At 40.9% G+C, this 18,323-nt stretch overlaps 1 protein-coding gene across 1 annotated transcript; it reads right to left on the reverse strand.

The window, feature by feature from the left end:
* Positions 1–4,189: 4,189 nt before the first annotated feature.
* On the reverse strand, positions 4,190–8,940 carry LOC120515513. The gene is made up of 2 exons (XM_039736575.1): positions 7,526–8,940; positions 4,190–6,155 (listed from the first exon to the last, which is right to left on the reverse strand). Exons 1-2 carry the CDS (start codon positions 8,938–8,940, stop codon positions 4,190–4,192), a joined length of 3,381 nt encoding a protein of 1,126 aa, XP_039592509.1.
* Between the last annotated feature and the right edge of the window lie 9,383 nt (positions 8,941–18,323).

An 18,323-nucleotide genomic window follows, 5' to 3' on the forward strand; every position in this document is an offset into this window, starting at 1 on the left:
GAAGCTGCCGTTGCTGTACTTTGTATGTAAGAGCCAGATCGAATGTTATTTACCTATTTACCTTTATTTATTTACTTACTTCCTACAGCGTAAAGTCACATGTAGAATGCAGAGCTTCCCATGTACATATACAAAGTATACATGAATTCTTGCTCCGATGTAGAACCATCGTCATCATCTGAGTTCACCTCTGTTATAGCGCCTCTACGTGAAAACAGCAATGCCAAATGCAGGGGTGGGCAATCGTGAACGCAACTGAGAGAATAATACTGAATTTAAAAAAAAAAAACGAAGCTAACCTTTACAAGTATCATAAATTTACACCAGCTGTTACAGACTGGAATCAAATATATGTTTTTATTCTAAAATAGAATTAGAGCAGCTCACTTCTCAAAACGAACTTGTCCAGGGTCGAACCCGTGAATATATTGATTACCAGTCAACAGTTGATACCGTTGTGCCACCGAAGCGGTCGTAGCAAATACGTGTCAATGTCGCACCCTAACGCAGGTTCTTTTTCTGCAGTTATATTCTTGAATAGAAGTGCATTTGTTCCGTTATATTTGTACCTTTTGTGAAAGTGTTTCTTTAATATTTGGAATTCAGGCTTCACACATTATACACTTCATGTCTACATTTTGTCAATTATTACTAAAACATGAAAAGTATTTCTGTTTTAACAATGTGTTTACATAGATCGTTATAGACGCGGAACACACATGAAATGCAAGTGTTCCAAATAATGATACAGTATTTATAAAATGTGTCATTTTGCTTGACTTCTCACTCTATACAACTCTAAGCAACTGACATGCAGGTAAACAGACTTGAGCTGAGAAAACTGTGCGGGGTGGGGGATGTGATAGCAGGCTGCTTGCTGTTTGCTGCTGTGGACGATTTTTCTCTCTTGAGTTATTGCCGAACAGAGTAGGAGTCTCACACCAGATAAAATTAATCAGTAAAACACACTTTATTGCACCTAGACTAGAGAAGCTCTCATATAGGAAATTCTTTGCTCTTTTATAGCTTACAGAGTCGAGCAAAATGATATCATTATTACCAAAAATAGAGGCGGCGGTACATATTTCTTACTGCTGAAAAAATAAAAAAGAAGAAGTTAACTTATTTGGAGCTTTAAAAACAGGAACTATAATAAAAAACTGGTTGCAGGGCAGATTCTGAGACAAACAGGAACTATAATAACAGACTTGTTGCTGGGCAGATTCCTTTGACCTGCTCACCCAGTACACTCTGTACCTCATACAAGGGTATACATAGAAATGTCACATACACATTTTGTAGCTGCTACATGTCACAGGGACAAGCTGTATTTTTCCATTCCACACTCGACCCCTTTGAGCAGAAAAAGGAATCTGGCAGGTCAAACTTCGGAATCACTTTCAGGGGCCAGAAGAAAAACTTGTTCTTGACGTAGGAGGTAAGCTTTAGATAGAGCAGAACGGAACACACGAGCAATGAGACAGCGGACAAAAGGAAGTAAGCAGCAAGAGGCAAGAAGGAGCAGAAGAACTCCAACAGCAAGGGAGACAAAAATAGATTTGAACCATTGCCCCCAGGAGCCGAACATAGAGGTGAACCAAGAATCCCAAGGAGAGTCTAGACCAGAGTTTGTGGTTAACTCATTAGAGAGAGAGGTGAGGCCAGCTAAAGCACGAGTAATGGAACCATCAGGGGCAGTATTGTTAGGAATGTAAGTGCAGCAAGTGTCACCGAACATTGCACAGACACCCCCTTTCTCAGCTAGGAGCATATCAAGAGCTAATCTATTTTGCCATGTTATTAAAGAAGTTTTATCCAATTGTTCGTGGATACCTCTAATGGCATCTTTAGTAAAATTTAAGAATCGCTGCTGATTGTAGTATAAATAATTAATCCAGTCAACATTTTTATTAACTGTTGACCACCAGAAAATAATGGATTCAAAACCAGCGGCAACCTGATCACGAGCTTTGTATTGATTTGGAACCCTCTGGGGACTCCTATGGAATCTATGTAAACACCAGGGCCATGAAGAGTGTAAGAGTCCTCAGAGTGAGGGCCAGTGTAAGAGTCCTCAGATTGAGGGCTGGAGCGGGGACGGCGACGAAGAAAGATAGAAGAAGTTAAAGAGGGAGAAGAGAAGGGAGCGGGAGAAGGAAGAATACGGAATGGCATAATAAGTTGGACCGGGGCACAAGTACCTGACCAATTAACAGGAAGGGTATCGCGGAGTTGGGTGGGCTTACACATCCACCAAATATCAGAACGAGGAGTGGTGTGATTGTTAAGGAACACAGAGAAATTAAGGAAGGAAGTGGAATTGTAGATGTCAGAGCAAGAGGAGGAAAGGAGATGACCAACGTGACGGGAACTGTTTTGGGAGAAGCAAGTGTAATTTCCAGGAACGTATTCAAAAGCAGGAGGGGTCATTCTTGGAGAAGGAGGGAAAAGAGAGAAGAGAGGGGAGCAGGAAGAATTCGGGGAAAATGGAAGGAGTATTAAAAAGGGAAAGTAAGCAAGGAAGAGAGTTGGAGGAGTTATGGGACAAAGGGAAGGGGGTGGTTGCGAGATGGGGACGAGCAGTGGCACATACATAGCAGTCGGATTGATTGAGCTGACGAGCTGAATACAGGACCCATTGCAGCCAACGGTTCCGATCACCGTACCCAGTTTCAACCTCGAAGGTGGATTCTATGGAAAGAACGGACAGAGAGGAGAATGGAGAAGTAGTATTGGAAGAAGAAGAAGCATTAAAAGAAGAAGATGAAGAGGAAGAAGTTGAACTTTCCCAACAGATCTGTACCAGAGACATAGGCACCAAGAATGTAGATGCCGGAATCATGTAAAGAAGCATTCTTAATAGTAACCACTAAAAGATTGCATAAAATAGGATTATTGCCTTTACAGGTTTCAGCATTCGGGTGTCCTTTTATAATTGAAAAACGAGTCTTTAACCCATGTTGCGTAGCTTGTGTAGGGTTATACCCCCAGTCCTGGTTTCCGGTGTTAGCGAACACATCGCTCCATGAGCTACATTCTGGGACACAAACGTATTTTTGTGAGGAAGTCCAATCACGTGGAGAACCAGTACAGGAAGCAACAGAACAAAAGTCCAGGGTAAAAGAATGAGTAGTACCCTGAGGAACTCGGAATCCTTGTGGTTCTCTGGTGCGAACAGGGATAGATAGAACGAAAAGGAAACGGATCAAAAGACAGAGGAATGGTGCCATCTTTTACAATGAGATGCGTGGATCCAGGCAGGTAATCCTTCAACTTTCACAGCGTGAGGGGTTGACAGAAGAACTTGAAACGGTCCTCGCCACCTGGGTTGGTGCCAGTGTTTCCTGCGGGTGTCACGAACCAAGATCCAGGTTCCTAATGGGATAGGCGAATCCTCAGAGGGAGGGGTGGATCTCCAGGCTTGCTTCACTTGTTCATGGATCTCCTTCAGAGAGGCTCGGAGACCTGAAAGACTAGAGAGAAGGTCATTGTCCACAGTATGTAGGTTCACATTCCCTATGACCATGCCAACTGGCATTGGTCTACCGGTAAGAATCTCAAACGGCGATAGCCCCAATTGTCGGTGTGTCCGCCCTCGTAGCCCCATCAGGGCCAGTGGAAGGGCATCAGGCCAGGAAAGATTTGTCTGCTCACAAATTTTTGCTAATTTTGACTTCAAAGTGCCATTGCATCTTTCAACTATACCTCCACTCTGTGGGTGATACTTACAGTAGTGGTGTACATTAATTTGGAGCCATGTGGTTAGTTCATTTATGACTGAGTTCACAAAATGAGTCCCATTATCAGTCTGCAGTTTCTGGGGTATTCCCCATCGTGGGATAATTTCTTTTATTAACGCTTTAGCCACAGTTTTGGCATCATTATGCTTAGAAGGGAATGCTTCTACCCATCGGGAGAACACATCGACAATTACTAAACAGTACCGATATCCCCTTGACGGCGTTAATTCGATGAAATCCATTTGGAGATGCTCAAATGGTCCCATCGGATTCGGGGTAACGGCGGGACTTACCTGCTTGCCTTTTCCCACATTAAACCTTTGGCACAGCGCACATCTCTTACAGAATTGATCTGCATAACTAGAAAACCCTACTGCTTCAACATCCAATGCTTCTCAACATCCTGAATCATAGCATCTCTTCCAGCATGGTCCAGTCCAGTCCGTGAGCTATTTTCGCCATTCCTGGAAAGGAAGCTTTGGAAGAAAAGGCTTATTAGTCTGACGGTGGGTCCAAACACCTTCAATCAAGGAGCCTTCCTTGGACCATTTCTTCTTCTCAAGATCCGTTGCCGAGCTCTGTAAAGAAATCATCTGGTTATCTTGAACCGACTCCGAACTCTGTTGGAAAAGAGAAACTGGAACATTATTACGAGCAGCTCGTTTAGCAAAGTAATCAGCCAATTCATTTCCTTTACTAATAGGATCCTGTTTGCCAGTGTGTGCCTGGCACTTCACAATAGCCAATTTAGATGGTTTAGTTATGGCATCCAACAAAGATTCAATTAACTTCTGATGTTGAATGGGCTTGCCAGTACTGGTCTTAAAACCCCTTAATTTCCATAATGCCCCGTGATCATGACAGACTCCAAAAGCATAGCGAGAATCTGTATATATAGTAATTTCTTTTCCTTCTGACAGCTGACATGCTCGAGTTAGCGCTATTAGTTCAGCTGCTTGTGCACTGAGGCTAGAGGTAATTCGGTTAGCTTCCAGTAGGTGGTCCCCTTGGACCACAGCATAACTGGTCGACGGAGCTCCATTTTCTAATCTTAACGAACAGCCATCTACAAATACGCTTTCACCTGTTTCTAATGGAGTTTCCTGCAAATCAATTCTCGGCTTAACTTCTCGAGCAATCACTTCCTGACAATCATGCGGTTCTCCCTCCTCATTTGTCGGGAGTAGAGTAGCCGGATTGAGGGTAGAACACCTTTCAATTGTGACATTTGAGAGAGTGCAAAGAACGTTCTGATAATGGATGGCTCTTGCTGTAGTTAGATGAGAAGTTTTTGCTTGTACCAAAATGGAATGAACTGCATGTGGAACTTTAACTGTCAGTGGACTCATGAGTACTATATCGGTGCTAGCTAAGACTGCTTCTGTGGCAGCAGCAACTGCTCTTAGACAAGGAGAAAGAGCAGCTGCAACGGGGTCTAATTTTTTCGAAAAATATGCAACTGGCCTTTGTTTGTCTCCATGTTTTTGAGTCAACACGGCATTCATATATCCCCCCTTTTCGTCCACAAACAAAGTGAATGGACGAGAGTAATCAGGTAAACCGAGAGCGGGGGCAGAAAGGAGGGCAGTCTTTAGGTCAGAAAATGCGGTCTCAGCTTCAGGAGTCCAGGGAACGTGGCCAGATAAGGGAAGGCCGGGAGTGTTGGCCAGATCTTGCAGAGGCTGAGCACGTGCCGAAAAGTTAAGGATCCATTGTCGACAATATCCAAGAATGCCTAGGACAGACATAACCTGTTGTTTAGTGACCGGTCTAGGAAGATTCTGAATGGTTGTAATGCGACTAGTGGAGAGAGCTCTTGTGCCATTGGTAATGTCATGACCTAAATATTTAACAGTTGTTTGTACCAATTGTAATTTAGCTTTGGACACTTTATGGCCATTTTCAGCCAAGAAAATAAGTAATTTCTTTGTGTCCTTTTCGCATGATTCCTGCGAATCACTGCAAAGCATGATATCATCAACATATTGAATTAATGTGGAACCACGGTCTGGCCAGAAACCCTCAAGATTTTGAGCAAGCGCTTGTCCATACACACAAGGAGACTCAGTGTAGCCCTGAGGCATAACAGTCCAAGTCCAACGGCGGTTTTGAAACGTAAAAGCAAACCAGAACTGAGAGTCTGGGTGAACAGGGACAGAGAAGAAAGCGTTCGCCAAGTCAATTACAGAAAAATATCGGGCGGAAGGTGGAATCGCGGAGAGAATAGTGGAAGGGTTAGGAACAATAGGGGCCCTTGGGAAAATAGCAGCATTGACTTGGCGAAGGTCCTGAACAAACCGCCAGGAACCATCAGCTTTTCTTACCGGCAAAATAGGAGAATTTACCGGAGAGTATGTAATTGGAATTATAGCTCCTCGTTTCACTAAATCAGAATGAACGGCAGAATGCCGGCCTCTGCCTCAGGAGACAGAGGATATTGAGCTCGATGTGGACGGAAGGAGGATTTTGGGTAGATCACCAGAGGTTCACAATGGGCTATTCTGCCAAAATCGTTTTTATCCTGAGACCATAGGCAGGATGGGATATCTGCGAGCCAAGGAAATGAAGGGAGAGAAACCTGTAAGGGAAAAACAGAACATGACGGGGAAGGTGTGCAGAGACTACGATTGACTAAAAAATTAGTTTGGAGAACAACCTTTGTAACTAAATGGTCAGAGGTGTCGAAGACACCAGGGGCAACATATTGCCAATCTGTCCGGTCAAGACAGTGTTGAACCCAAGGTCCAATTTGCACCCACTGCGTGTCATGCGATTTGGCAAGAGAAATATGAGGGACAGAGCCACCCAAATAGTAAATCTGCTGAGAAAGGGTGAGATGAACAGATGCAGCAGCTTTGGTGGAGGACAGGAATAGACAAGGAACAAGTACATTTTCTGGTGTGGGAGCCGAAGAAAGAAAAGATTCCAACCAAGGGGCATCAACTTCAGCGGGGAAGTATTGAGCAGTACAGTGAAGGGTGTCAGGGACTTGAAGATGGGGGAACAAACAGGAAGGGAATGTACTAAGGGCCTTTAATAAAATGGTGTGTGGGGAAATGGAAAGAGTCCAAGCTGCAAAGGAAGGTGTTGGGTGAGATGATTGAAAAAGAATCATAGGGGGGAGCAGTTAAAGCCTTTGGGGTCATAGTAATCGATAGGGAAAGTTTAGTCATGAGGTCACGTCCCAAGAGGTTAACTGGGCAAAGGGAATTAAGGAGGAAACGGTGTAATATGGATGGACCAGAAGGGGAACTTTGGACAGGAAGTGGGAGCGAGACTTTAAGGCAATGGGGTTGTCCAGAGGCTGTCAAAACAGTAATTGTGTCGTTCGAGGCAGGGACCTTAGCCAGAGAAAGAGTAGAGCGCGTAGCGCCAGTGTCAACTAGAAAAATAGTCTCTTGTCCATTAACATGCAGAGATAAAAGAGGATCATCCTCAGGATCCGCAGTCAAGAGAGGAAACATGGAGTGGCTAGAGGTCCCTAAAAATTCCTAGGGCCAGCCTTGGTTTCCGGGGAAACCGGGTGTAAATTCATCTCCGGGGGTAGTCAAAAGAGGCTTATTCTGACGATTTGGACAGTCTCTTTTATAATGGCCAGGCTGACCACAATTATAGCAATAGTAAGGAGTAGGGAGCTGTTGTTGTTGTTGAGAAGGATCTTGGAAAGAGGTAAAACCACCTCGACCCCGGCCGCGTCCTCTCCCTCGGAAGCCTCCCCGGGCACCGCGTGGACCGGTGACGCCTCCCGTCCATCAGTGTAGTAATTGAGTTGCGCAGCCACCAACTTAGCTTGGGTCTGTTCTTGCTTGTGCAATGTCTGCCTTTCAGCATGTTTCAGCATGTCGCTAACCCTCTTCAAAGGTAGCCGATTCCCAGCCAATGCATGAGATACGGACTTTAGATTGGATGTCTGAACGGAGACCGGAGACAAAGGAGGCACGGCTGCACGACGTTGGTCCTCAGCCCGCTCTATGCCCGAATGGGTAGCCATCAAATCTCGAATCCTAAGTCCCCATTCATCCACAGTCTCATCTTTTTTCTGTTTTGCAGCAGAAATCAAAGCCCAGTCAGTGCCCTTTTTGTACTTTTCCTCTAAGTTCGCTTTCAATAGACTCCACTGAGTTTGAAAATCTGCCTCTCCGTACTGACCATCTCCTCGATGTAAAATCTCACGCCAAGTCCACGGCTGTCCATTATTATCAGTGCCATGATTAACAGAAGCCCAAGTTGGGCCCAATTTCCGACGAAGGACTTGTGTCCATTCGGCAGCGTTTGGTTTATACATGCTGTCCAACTGTTCTAATTGTTCAATAAATTTCAGTCCCCCTTCCTTTTTAGGGTCAACTAAGGAGTTGACCACCTCTTTTAATTCACTTAAGTCCCAAATATGGGAAATGGAAATTGTCAAGGGATTCTGGTCACCAGTAGGTTGATTGGGATTATGCCGGGGATTAGGAATCTGTATTAATGGGAAAGCAGTAGAGGGAAGGAAATCGGGGTCAGGGGCAGTGGGGGAAACTGAAACAGAGGATTTAACGTGTAGGGGATTGAAAGGTGCTTCTATTTGGGCCCTCTTCGTGTTGTAACTCCTCCTCGGTGTACGATAGGGAGCTCGGGGTTTTTGTTCTGGTGGGTCCTCCTCTACCTCCTCCTCCTCTTCGGACCCTCCTGGAAAGTCATAGGGTGGGGGTTCGGGAACATGAGTCCCAGAACCATATAATATAGGGTATAGACGTTTCTTTTTCTTTTTAGAATGGTTGTCAGGTGGTTGGGCTGTTTGTAAAGCTAAAAGCAAGTCATCTTTCTCTTTTTTGACCTTACCTTCATTGGCTCTCAGAACCTCATTCTGTCTAGTGATCGCCTCTAAATTTCGATCTTTTATAACCAATTCCCATCTATCAAACATATCCATGCGATACGGACCTCCCTTGCAACAACCTTGGGTATTTCTACACAATATTTTCCTTATTTCCTGAATCTCACTTGTATCACCGGTGCCTTGTACTGGCCAACGCCCACCGCTCTGTTTATTCCACTTCTTACATGCCTTTTTAAAATCTAAGCCTGTCTTTTTCTCAATTAGTTTCCTAGGTGACCCATTTTTCCGCGACGTCTGTTGATCCTCCGAAAATAGTCCTTCCAGCATAAATGTGGACCCATCAGACCCCTGTTTAGCTTGTTTACTACTAGCGGAACCCATTTTCTTTTATTGTCCTAGTTTCTTCTTTCCCTGAAACTATATCTGTTATTTTCTAGTTTCTTTTCCTGAAACTATATTCAGTGTACACTGTTGTTTTCCTACTCGATTTCCTTTTCTCTTAAATTACCTAACTGTTAACCGTCGTTGTCCGTGACTGACCTTTGACGGGCAATGGGCTCTTTACCTTAGGTGTGCCACGCACCTTTTAACCGTCCCAATGCCTATCCCACTGTTATCCCAGTTCGGACTCCTACATCCTTTCCCAACAGTTAATTAATAAATCACGAGTAGGTAATTACTATTCTGGGCCGCTAGTGTCAGTTTTCTGTCAGTTACTTATCACTCTTATCATACCCACCACCAAGGAAACCCCCGACGGTACTTACCTAGTCTAGGTATTTAATCTGGTGCGCAATGCAGAGTACTCCACTCGGAATCAGGAGGAGACCGGGGACTTCTCACTCAGAAGCCGTCCTAGGACAGGGCAGTCCTAACTTTTGCCGGAACTGCTTTTCACTGCTGCCGGAGCTCACAGGCAGTCTGCTTCAAAGAAGACAGATCCGTAAGGCGGGTACCGATCAAGGAGTCAGCCGATCGTCTCCTGCCCCACGTTGGGCGCCAAAAAACTGTGGACGATTTTTCTCTCTTGAGTTATTGCCGAACAGAGTAGGAGTCTCACACCAGATAAAATTAATCAGTAAAACACACTTTATTGCACCTAGACTAGAGAAGCTCTCGTATAGGAAATTCTTTGCTCTTTTATAGCTTACAGAGTCGAGCAAAATGATATCATTATTACCAAAAATAGAGGCGGCGGTACATATTTCTTACTGCTGAAAAAATAAAAAGAAGAAGTTAACTTATTTGGAGCTTTAAAAACAGGAACTATAATAAAAGACTGGTTGCAGGGCAGATTCTGAGACAAACAGGAACTATAATAACAGACTTGTTGCTGGGCAGATTCCTTTGACCTGCTCACCCAGTACACTCTGTACCTCATACAAGGGTATACATAGAAATGTCACATACACATTTTGTAGCTGCTACATGTCACAGGGACAAGCTGTATTTTTCCATTCCACACTGCTTATCAACACATTTACAGGACAAAAGACGCTGATGGAGAGGTGCAAAGTGATTTAAGGTGGGACGGATCTATGAGTTTTTTCGTAGGCTCTGGTAAATCTAGTGTTAAGAAATTGTATTTATGTTCCTAGGGCCATAACTCTTCATGGGACCCCTGTCCCTTCAGAATTTGCAAGCTTGATGTTTTTTTGTGTGTATGGTCCTGATTAGTAGCTTCCTAGGCCAGGACTACTTTATATTTCTAGGCCTTATTGGAGTTTTTAGCACTAGTTTTTAAACTGAAGCCTTCTTTTGAGACATCATAACAATTCATCACTGTTATCTCTGCAAGCAAACTGGATTTGAAAGTGAGTCGGAAGAAAAGATGACAGGGAGGAAAGGGTCATTACCAGGAGATCAAAAGGTATGAACATCACAGCCAAAATGAAACAAAATTTGTGGTTAAAAAACAAGAGCAAAGAAATCTTTAACCAAAACTGCACTTAGAAAAAAGAGTCTGAAAGAACAATTAAAAAAGAGTTTTGAATCTGTAACTCAGATAAGGAAATGCATTCTAGGAGGACCTTTTAAGTCGTCTCATCATTCCACAACTTTAGAGGACTTGTACCTAAGAATAGGCAGCTTTTCCTAATAAGAGGGGTTTCAAAACTGTAGTGACTTTCAAAACTAAAATGGACCAAAATATTAAACCATCAAAACAAAGCAGAATTTCCACAAATGCATATCAGAATCAACTCAGTGACTCAAAAATACCCAAACTGAGTGTCTGATTGTCAGGAACTGGAGCTTTCATTAATTATAAAAAGGATGTGAGGCCTGCAAAAAACTTTGCTGACTAGGACAGGTCTCCACTACCTGCCTGTAAACAGCCACACTCTGATGGGCTAACTTCCCACTCCACTGGCTTTCCTGAGTCTTCATAGACCGAAAAGGGATGTTAGCCTCAAAATTACCTTAGATGTCCCAAAGCCCCATTAAACAAAGGTAAATATAAAACTCAGCTTGTATAAATAAGACAAGTAAAGAATCTTTATAAAAAAAGTTTTATTTTCAAAAATTCAAAAATACAAGGAAAAACTCCGATGAACAGAAAAAAGACACAAGGAGTTCCATAAATGGCAAGCCACAGCAAATAAATCCCAAAACACAGTCCGATAATAAAATCCTTGAAGCAAAAGCAATAACTTAAAAAAAAATCCAATAACTCACAGGTTCCACTAAACAACAGGAATGATTCCCACTTGAATTGCTTGCCCCCGCTGCCTTTACAGGACCGGGGCAGTTCCTAAATGAGATGGGCATGTGGCCCAGCCTCTTGGATTACCCAGGGCTTTGTGATATTTTTGCATGGCAGTTGCCATATTATTAACTGGTCTCATGATGCGAAAGTCATGTGACATATAAGTTCATCTTTTTCTACCTAAAACAGATGGCCGCATGCAGCAGTATCTGACTATTGGATCTGTTTTAAAAAACAATATTTGTGTTTGTGTTATTATTACTTATATGAAAGAAACTTTAATTAACATTAGAATTTTCAGCTTATGATCATCTTTAATATTTGACTACATTGTTTTTGCCTTTTCTGTTTTTGTCTCTTGAATATTTCTTTAAAGTGTCTGGTATTCCCTCTAACACCTGTACATCCTGTGGTTGTTCCCCAAACTAAAGTTTTCATTTTCTTTTATGAATTGAGTCACTCCAGCCCTATCAGATAATGTCAAAGAACTCTGCCAAGCTGATAGAGGGCAGTAGAAAGGCTTATTGTTTTCAATTTTCTTGCCAGGAAGTTTTCTGACCATTTATTTTCCAGGGTTTGTAGTACATTTACCTTTAATCAGTCTGCACCATGAGGAGACATAGCACACTACTACTACTAAAATAGTGCCTTAAGCCAAGTGTTACAGAGACCAAGATGTCCTGCTTTTACCTTAATATAACCTGGCCAATAGACAATTGAAAGTGTAGTTTAATGGAACATTATTGAAACACAATGTTTGCTCCACACATCTTAGGGCCACACTCGATAGATTTCTGATGCACAATGGTCACATAATCAAGGTACTCGCAAAACTGAAAACAAGAAATAACCTGGTCTTAATAATCTGAATGGATGAATAGTAATTTTCTCAAACTGAATAAAGAAAAAACTGAAATTTTAGTAATTGGCAATAATGGATTCAATGAGGTTATCAGAAATAAACTTGATGCATTAGGATTAAAAGTTAAGACGGAAGTAAAAAACTTAGGGGTAACCTCTGAATTTTAAATCGCATATTCCTCAGACCACTAGGAAAGCATTTTTTCACTTAAGAAACATAAAAAAAGTTTGACCTCTTATATCATTGAAAGATGCTGAGAAATTAATTCACGCTTTTGTTTTCAGTAGACTAGATTACTGTAACGCACTCCTCTCAGGACTACCCAAAAAAGACATAAATCACTTGCAACGAGTGCAGAATGCAGCTGCTAGAATCCTAACTGGGAAAAGAAAATCCGAACACATTTCTCCAGTTTTGATGTCACTACACTGGTTGCCTGTGTCATTCAGGATTGACTTTAAAATACTGCTTATGGTTTATAAAGCCTTAAATAATCTCACTCCATCTTATATATCGGAATGCCTGACACGTTATATTCCAAATCATAACCTTAGATCTTCAAATGAGTGTCTCCTTATAATTCCAAAAGCTAAACTTAAAAGAAGTGGTGAGGCGGCCTTCTGCTGTTATGCACCTAAAATCTGGAATAGCCTGCCAATAGGAATTCGCCAGGCAAATACAGTGTAGCAATTTAAAACACTGCTGAAAACACATTACTTTAACATGGCCTTTTTATAACTTCACTTTAACTTAATACTGATACTCTGTATGTTCAATTCTTCATAATAACTATTCACAGTGGCTCCAAAATCCATATTGACCCCTACTCTCTGTTCTGTTTCTTTTTCCGGTTTCTTTGTGGTGGCGGCCTGCACCACCACCACCTACTCAAAGCATCATGATGCACCAACATTGATGGAATGAAAGCCAGAAGTCTACGTGACCATCATCATCAGGTCCTTCCATGAAAACCCTAAATACAAAGAGGACTGTTTGATTTATGTTAGGTAGATTGCCCAGAGGGGACTGGGCGGTCTCGTGGTCTGGAATCCCTACAGGTTTTATTTTTTTTCTCCAGCTTTTGGAGTTTTTTTTTTGTTTTGTTTTTTCTGTCCACCCTGGCCATTGGACCTTACTTATTCTATGTTAATTAATGCTGACTTATGTTTATTTTTTATTGTGTCTTCTATTTTTCTATTCATTTTGTAAAGCACTTTGAGCTACATTTTTTTGTATGAAAATGTGCTATATAAATAAATGTTGATTGATTGGTCCTCACGTTAGCTTTCACTTGTTGGGGAGCATTCACTAGTTGTCTTTGAACATCATCATTTACCCTAGAGTACTCAGCAGCAGAATATTGTGCCCATGTTTGGGTCAACATTTAATACAACAAAAACATCAATATACAACTGAATGCCACCATGAAAATCATCACAGATGCTGTGTACTCAACACTCACTGAATGGCATCCTACCTTCAGGAAAATAGCTTCACCACAACTCCAGCATAAATAAGCTTTACTTTATGTGTTGGACAAAATAATAAAAAGGGGTGAACTGCCTGCCCAAAATGACATCCTCAATGCTCCACCAAATAGGTTAAAGCCAAGAAAATCATCACCTGACCTTGTAGAACAACTTGCTGCAGCAGGCTTCAATCTGCAATAAACAGAAAGAAATCTGGGCCAATAGCAGCTGAAAATCAAGCCCCATCTATAACAGCACAATGCCAAGTGATTGTTCTAGAGAGTTCCAGTTGCCATGTAAAGCATAGAGCAATCTCATTCGACTAGTCACATATTGTGGGGTTGTTCTGTGTTATCTTATTGGGACAACATGAATGACTTTGCTAGCCTGAAGGATAAAGCTATTGTATCATCCAACTTAATTAAATTTGTGAAGAAGTTGAGCCAACTTAGCTTGTTTTCTATTTACTTTTAAATTTAATTTCTGTAAAATCTAATAAATAAAATAGAGATACTTATTAGCTGGAGTCCTATTACCTACTGTATTACAATGGCCAGTTGATCTCAGGGTTGCCTGGCCAATTAATTTGAAGCTGGAGCTCAGCATTGTATAAATATGTTGATCTAGATGAAATTGTAGAATTTGGCCAGTGTTAAAAAATCCTTCTGGTTAGTACATGGTTAAATTAGAAATTGGAGAGGCTAAAGAGAGAGCTCAACTAGCAGAAGGAAAAGAAGCCAGAAACTGTGGAGAGGACAGGAGGTTAAGACAAGAGTGTTTAAGGCAAGTGTTTTTGTAGGAGGTGTTTATGTAGACTGAGGAATCAATTTGGTATTAGGACTGCACAGATCAATTTGACAATTTCATTTGCTTATACAGGCCCTTGTATTTATCACCCTTGTGTGTGTAAATTTTTATATAAAAAATCATCTTTTTACATTACTTTGGCCTTTTTTCATTACTTGGGCTTGTGGGTGGCTCCAGCATGCCCCCTGTCACTCAAAAAAACCATAAAATAACAATGTAAATAAAAATGTCTTTCAAGATAAGATTATTCATCTAAATTAACTGAATTCATGTAAATACAGGTATTTGTTGCACACTGAGATGCACTTTAACATGGGAATGCATTTAATAGGCTCAGTATATTGAAGCCAAAGGACTTTCAGAGCATGTAAATACATTAAGCAAAACATTAATTTTTAGAGGATTTACTGCGACTTGACTATCTGGAAACAAGTACTTAATGTATAATATATGACCTTGGAATTTTTATAGACCTTCTTATGAGAATAAAACAATCAAAATATCATCAATCTGAAAGCCAGCAGTAAACAGCTAACTCTGTGACATGCCTCGTTGGCTGCCAAATTGCAGGTTAACAGCATACAGAAAACTGCAATTTGTATCACTTTCACAGCCCTTCAGCTACCAGATACCTTATTTCTTCCTGAAGTACAAAAGTGGACCCTTCAACAAGTCGCCTGAGCATATGAGCGAATGTCTGATGGGAATAAAACTAAAAAGGACAAAACTTGAATTTCCGGCCATTAACTATCTGCCTCCTATTAAATAAGTGTATACTGTTATCAGTTAAAAGGAAGTGTCTGTACAATATAATGGAGGCATGTCTGGCTACAAAAAATATATAAAAATATATAAAAAATGGCGGTGTCATCAAAGTTTTGGATTTTCATAAACACATCTCAGTGTTTCTTTAGTGTAGTTAAGAAAATGTTTTTTTAGCTATTAGATGTTAGGAGTCCTAAACCAAGTAAATCCCAAAACCACTTCCAAAAAAGCCCACCAAGTGTGGATTTCCTGTTAAACCCCAGGCAGATATAAGGGCAAACGTAGGATCTTTATAAAACAAAAGGTTTAATCTTGGAAAATGCTCTGTTACACTGCCGAAAGGGCCTAAAGAAGTTGTCAGCAACATTAGGCAATCCAAACGAACAAAGTCTCAATAGAAAATCCAAGGGGTAACCAAAAAATAGAGAACAGGTTCCAAACTTTCCAAAAAAAAAACATGAGTAAACAAAAATCACAGTAACTCACCAAACACTCGTAAGTGTATTTGAAATGAACTGCCAGGAACTGTGGAAGACCTTCTTAATTTGGAGGTCAGTTCCTGGCAGTAAGTGGCAGGTGGCCCTGCCTTTTGAGGAAGCACCCATAAAACACATGGAACATAACAAAGGCAGCTTACATAGATAAACAAAATCAAAAATAAGGAATTATACACATAATTGATATAAATAAAAGATTAAGAATGAAAAAGAGTCATCAAACATGAATGAGAACTTCAGCCACGGTATAATTCTTGGCTGAGATATGACATTAGGACTTTTGACCACAATGTGTTAATTTCTGATTAGAGTTTTGGTGATCAATTTTCCAGTGATTACTTTTGGTTTATGACTTGGCCTGTTGTTTGATTACACTTGTGCTATTTGTCTTTTTGTTTAGTTATACATACATTTTCTACTCTAATTGTAATCTTGTTGCACTGCTTGGCCAGAACTGACTCTGACATGGGGTTTATATGTATAATGTAGTATAGAGAGTCAAGTATCCCAAGGAGAGTTAAGTCAAAGGTTCAGTTTGCAGAAGGAAAGGGTTTTGACTGACATAATAATGTGTGAGAGAAGAACAGGATGAAGAAAGTAATGCTGCTCTGATAGTTTGAGGTGGGCATGTGCATAAGTCACCCATCTGGTTAGACATGTTATGGCACTATCAAGGCTGCTGCACTGGTTCAGGTTTATTTCTTTTTTTTTTACTTTTATATTTTTTTATTATTTAAAGGTAATCTTTAATATTATATTGTTAATTCTGCTTTAGTTGTTAATAGTATTTAAGTAATTTTATGTTTTTTAGTGATTTGGTGTTTATTAATTTTATTGCTATGCTTTTTACACTACATGTGTATTGCTGATTTCCCTGCTTCTTGTGTATAGTGCTCAAAAGGTTGGAGTCACCTGATTATGTAGCTTTGGTTGGGGGTATATGTGGCTGTCCCAGCAGTGCAAAAGGACTAGCTGCCGATCTCACAGCAGCTTCAGCTTGGTAGGTTTTGATTCCTGATATTCATTTTGCTCTGATTTTAATGCTTGGATTTTTTTCACTTTTGGTTTGTGAATTGCTGGATTTTTTGGTTTTAGTTTTGTTTTAGTTTCAAACTTATTTTGCCTCTGTTTTGAATTCTGCTTTATGTGCACCATTTTTCCAATTCTTTAATAAATATTTTAATATTACAGGAGATTTATTTGTTTTTGTTTGGTCAGAGGTTTTTCTACTTTTTCATCTCTGTTTTATGATATTCTAGACATTCAGACTTTTTTGGACTTTAACAGCCTTAGCCCCATCTCTGTGCCTGTGCAAGCTGAAGCCTGCCAATTGATTAGGGGTTAAGCTGCCTGAAGGGAGGTCTATTCCTGGGGTCCAAACTGTGAATCAGGGTGGGCCTGGCATTTTGTGTTGTCCATGAATCCCCTTTTGTGCTTCATGTGGAAGAATGTCTCAACAACACATGAGTATAAGGAACCATTGAAGGAGGTGTTATAATGGAATAGTACACAACATGGCAAAAGAAACACCCATAAAAAGGCCAGAGTCCTCACTAGTCTGCCCAGAAAAAGCTTCATGAAAAGTATCCTGACCTGTGCCAGGGTCTAATATAGTAGCAAATACAGCAGTGTGCCAAGGTCTGGTATAGCAGCAAAGCTGTGAGTATATGAAGTGTATAGCCATCATCAGTTTGACGTAGGAAAGACGAACACATGAGATGGCACTGCGGATAAAGCAAGCCATGACTGATGAGCACAGCATTGGAAGGTGACTCACTCAGGTTTCCACAGACACAGCAGTCTAAACGGTGGATAAAAATGTGAAATGTGTGCTGTAAAATTATTATATGAGAGGTTGGGTGCATGCACACACCAAACCACCTACATTGAGGCCCAAGTGCAGCCAGTGACACCTCACCAGGGAATAGCCATAGTATTCTAAATACCATAACTGCTTTAGCGTTGTTACTCTCACTTCTCCTTCTTCTTCTTCTTTCAGCTGCTCCCGTTAGGAGTTGCCACAGCGGATCATCTTTTTCCATATTACTCTCACTGCACCACGCAGAGTATTTATATCACTGTATCTGAGTGTGAATCACAGCAGCAGCTGATCGGAAAGAGAATTATCGGTATACAGCATCAAGCACACGCTACCTCAGCCACGGCAAAATGTTTCAAAGCCTTTCCTGTACGGACCTCGCAGTTCAGAAACAGTTTCATCCCAAGAACTTTAAATGCACTCAATCAAATGCTCCTTGTAGAACTGTTTGTACTTACCTCACTCTAAACTTGCACTACAGTTACACAACCTGCGCCACTTTATAAAGTGCGTATTTACATATGATGACAATATCATTTTTAAGATGAAATGCAGCAAAATATGTTTATTATATTATACAGATAAAACTTTAACTTCATTTAAATAATCTATATTCTTCACTGGGACTGGCATAAAGGATAGAATAATTAAACAAGTACTACGAAGATATTTCAATGTTCCTTAAACGTTTTGAAGAATCGGCGCTCTAAGCTTACAGATGGCTTAACGTCTATTACAGAGCTGATTGTGTGGCGATTGGTTACTTGGAGAAAGAAAAGCAAGGACTGAAGGGGCAGCCATGCCAATATATATTGAATATAAAACAGAAATAACGATA

The sequence above is a fragment of the Polypterus senegalus genome, chromosome 15 (genome assembly GCF_016835505.1).
Source record: "Polypterus senegalus isolate Bchr_013 chromosome 15, ASM1683550v1, whole genome shotgun sequence".
NCBI lineage: Eukaryota > Metazoa > Chordata > Cladistia > Polypteriformes > Polypteridae > Polypterus > Polypterus senegalus.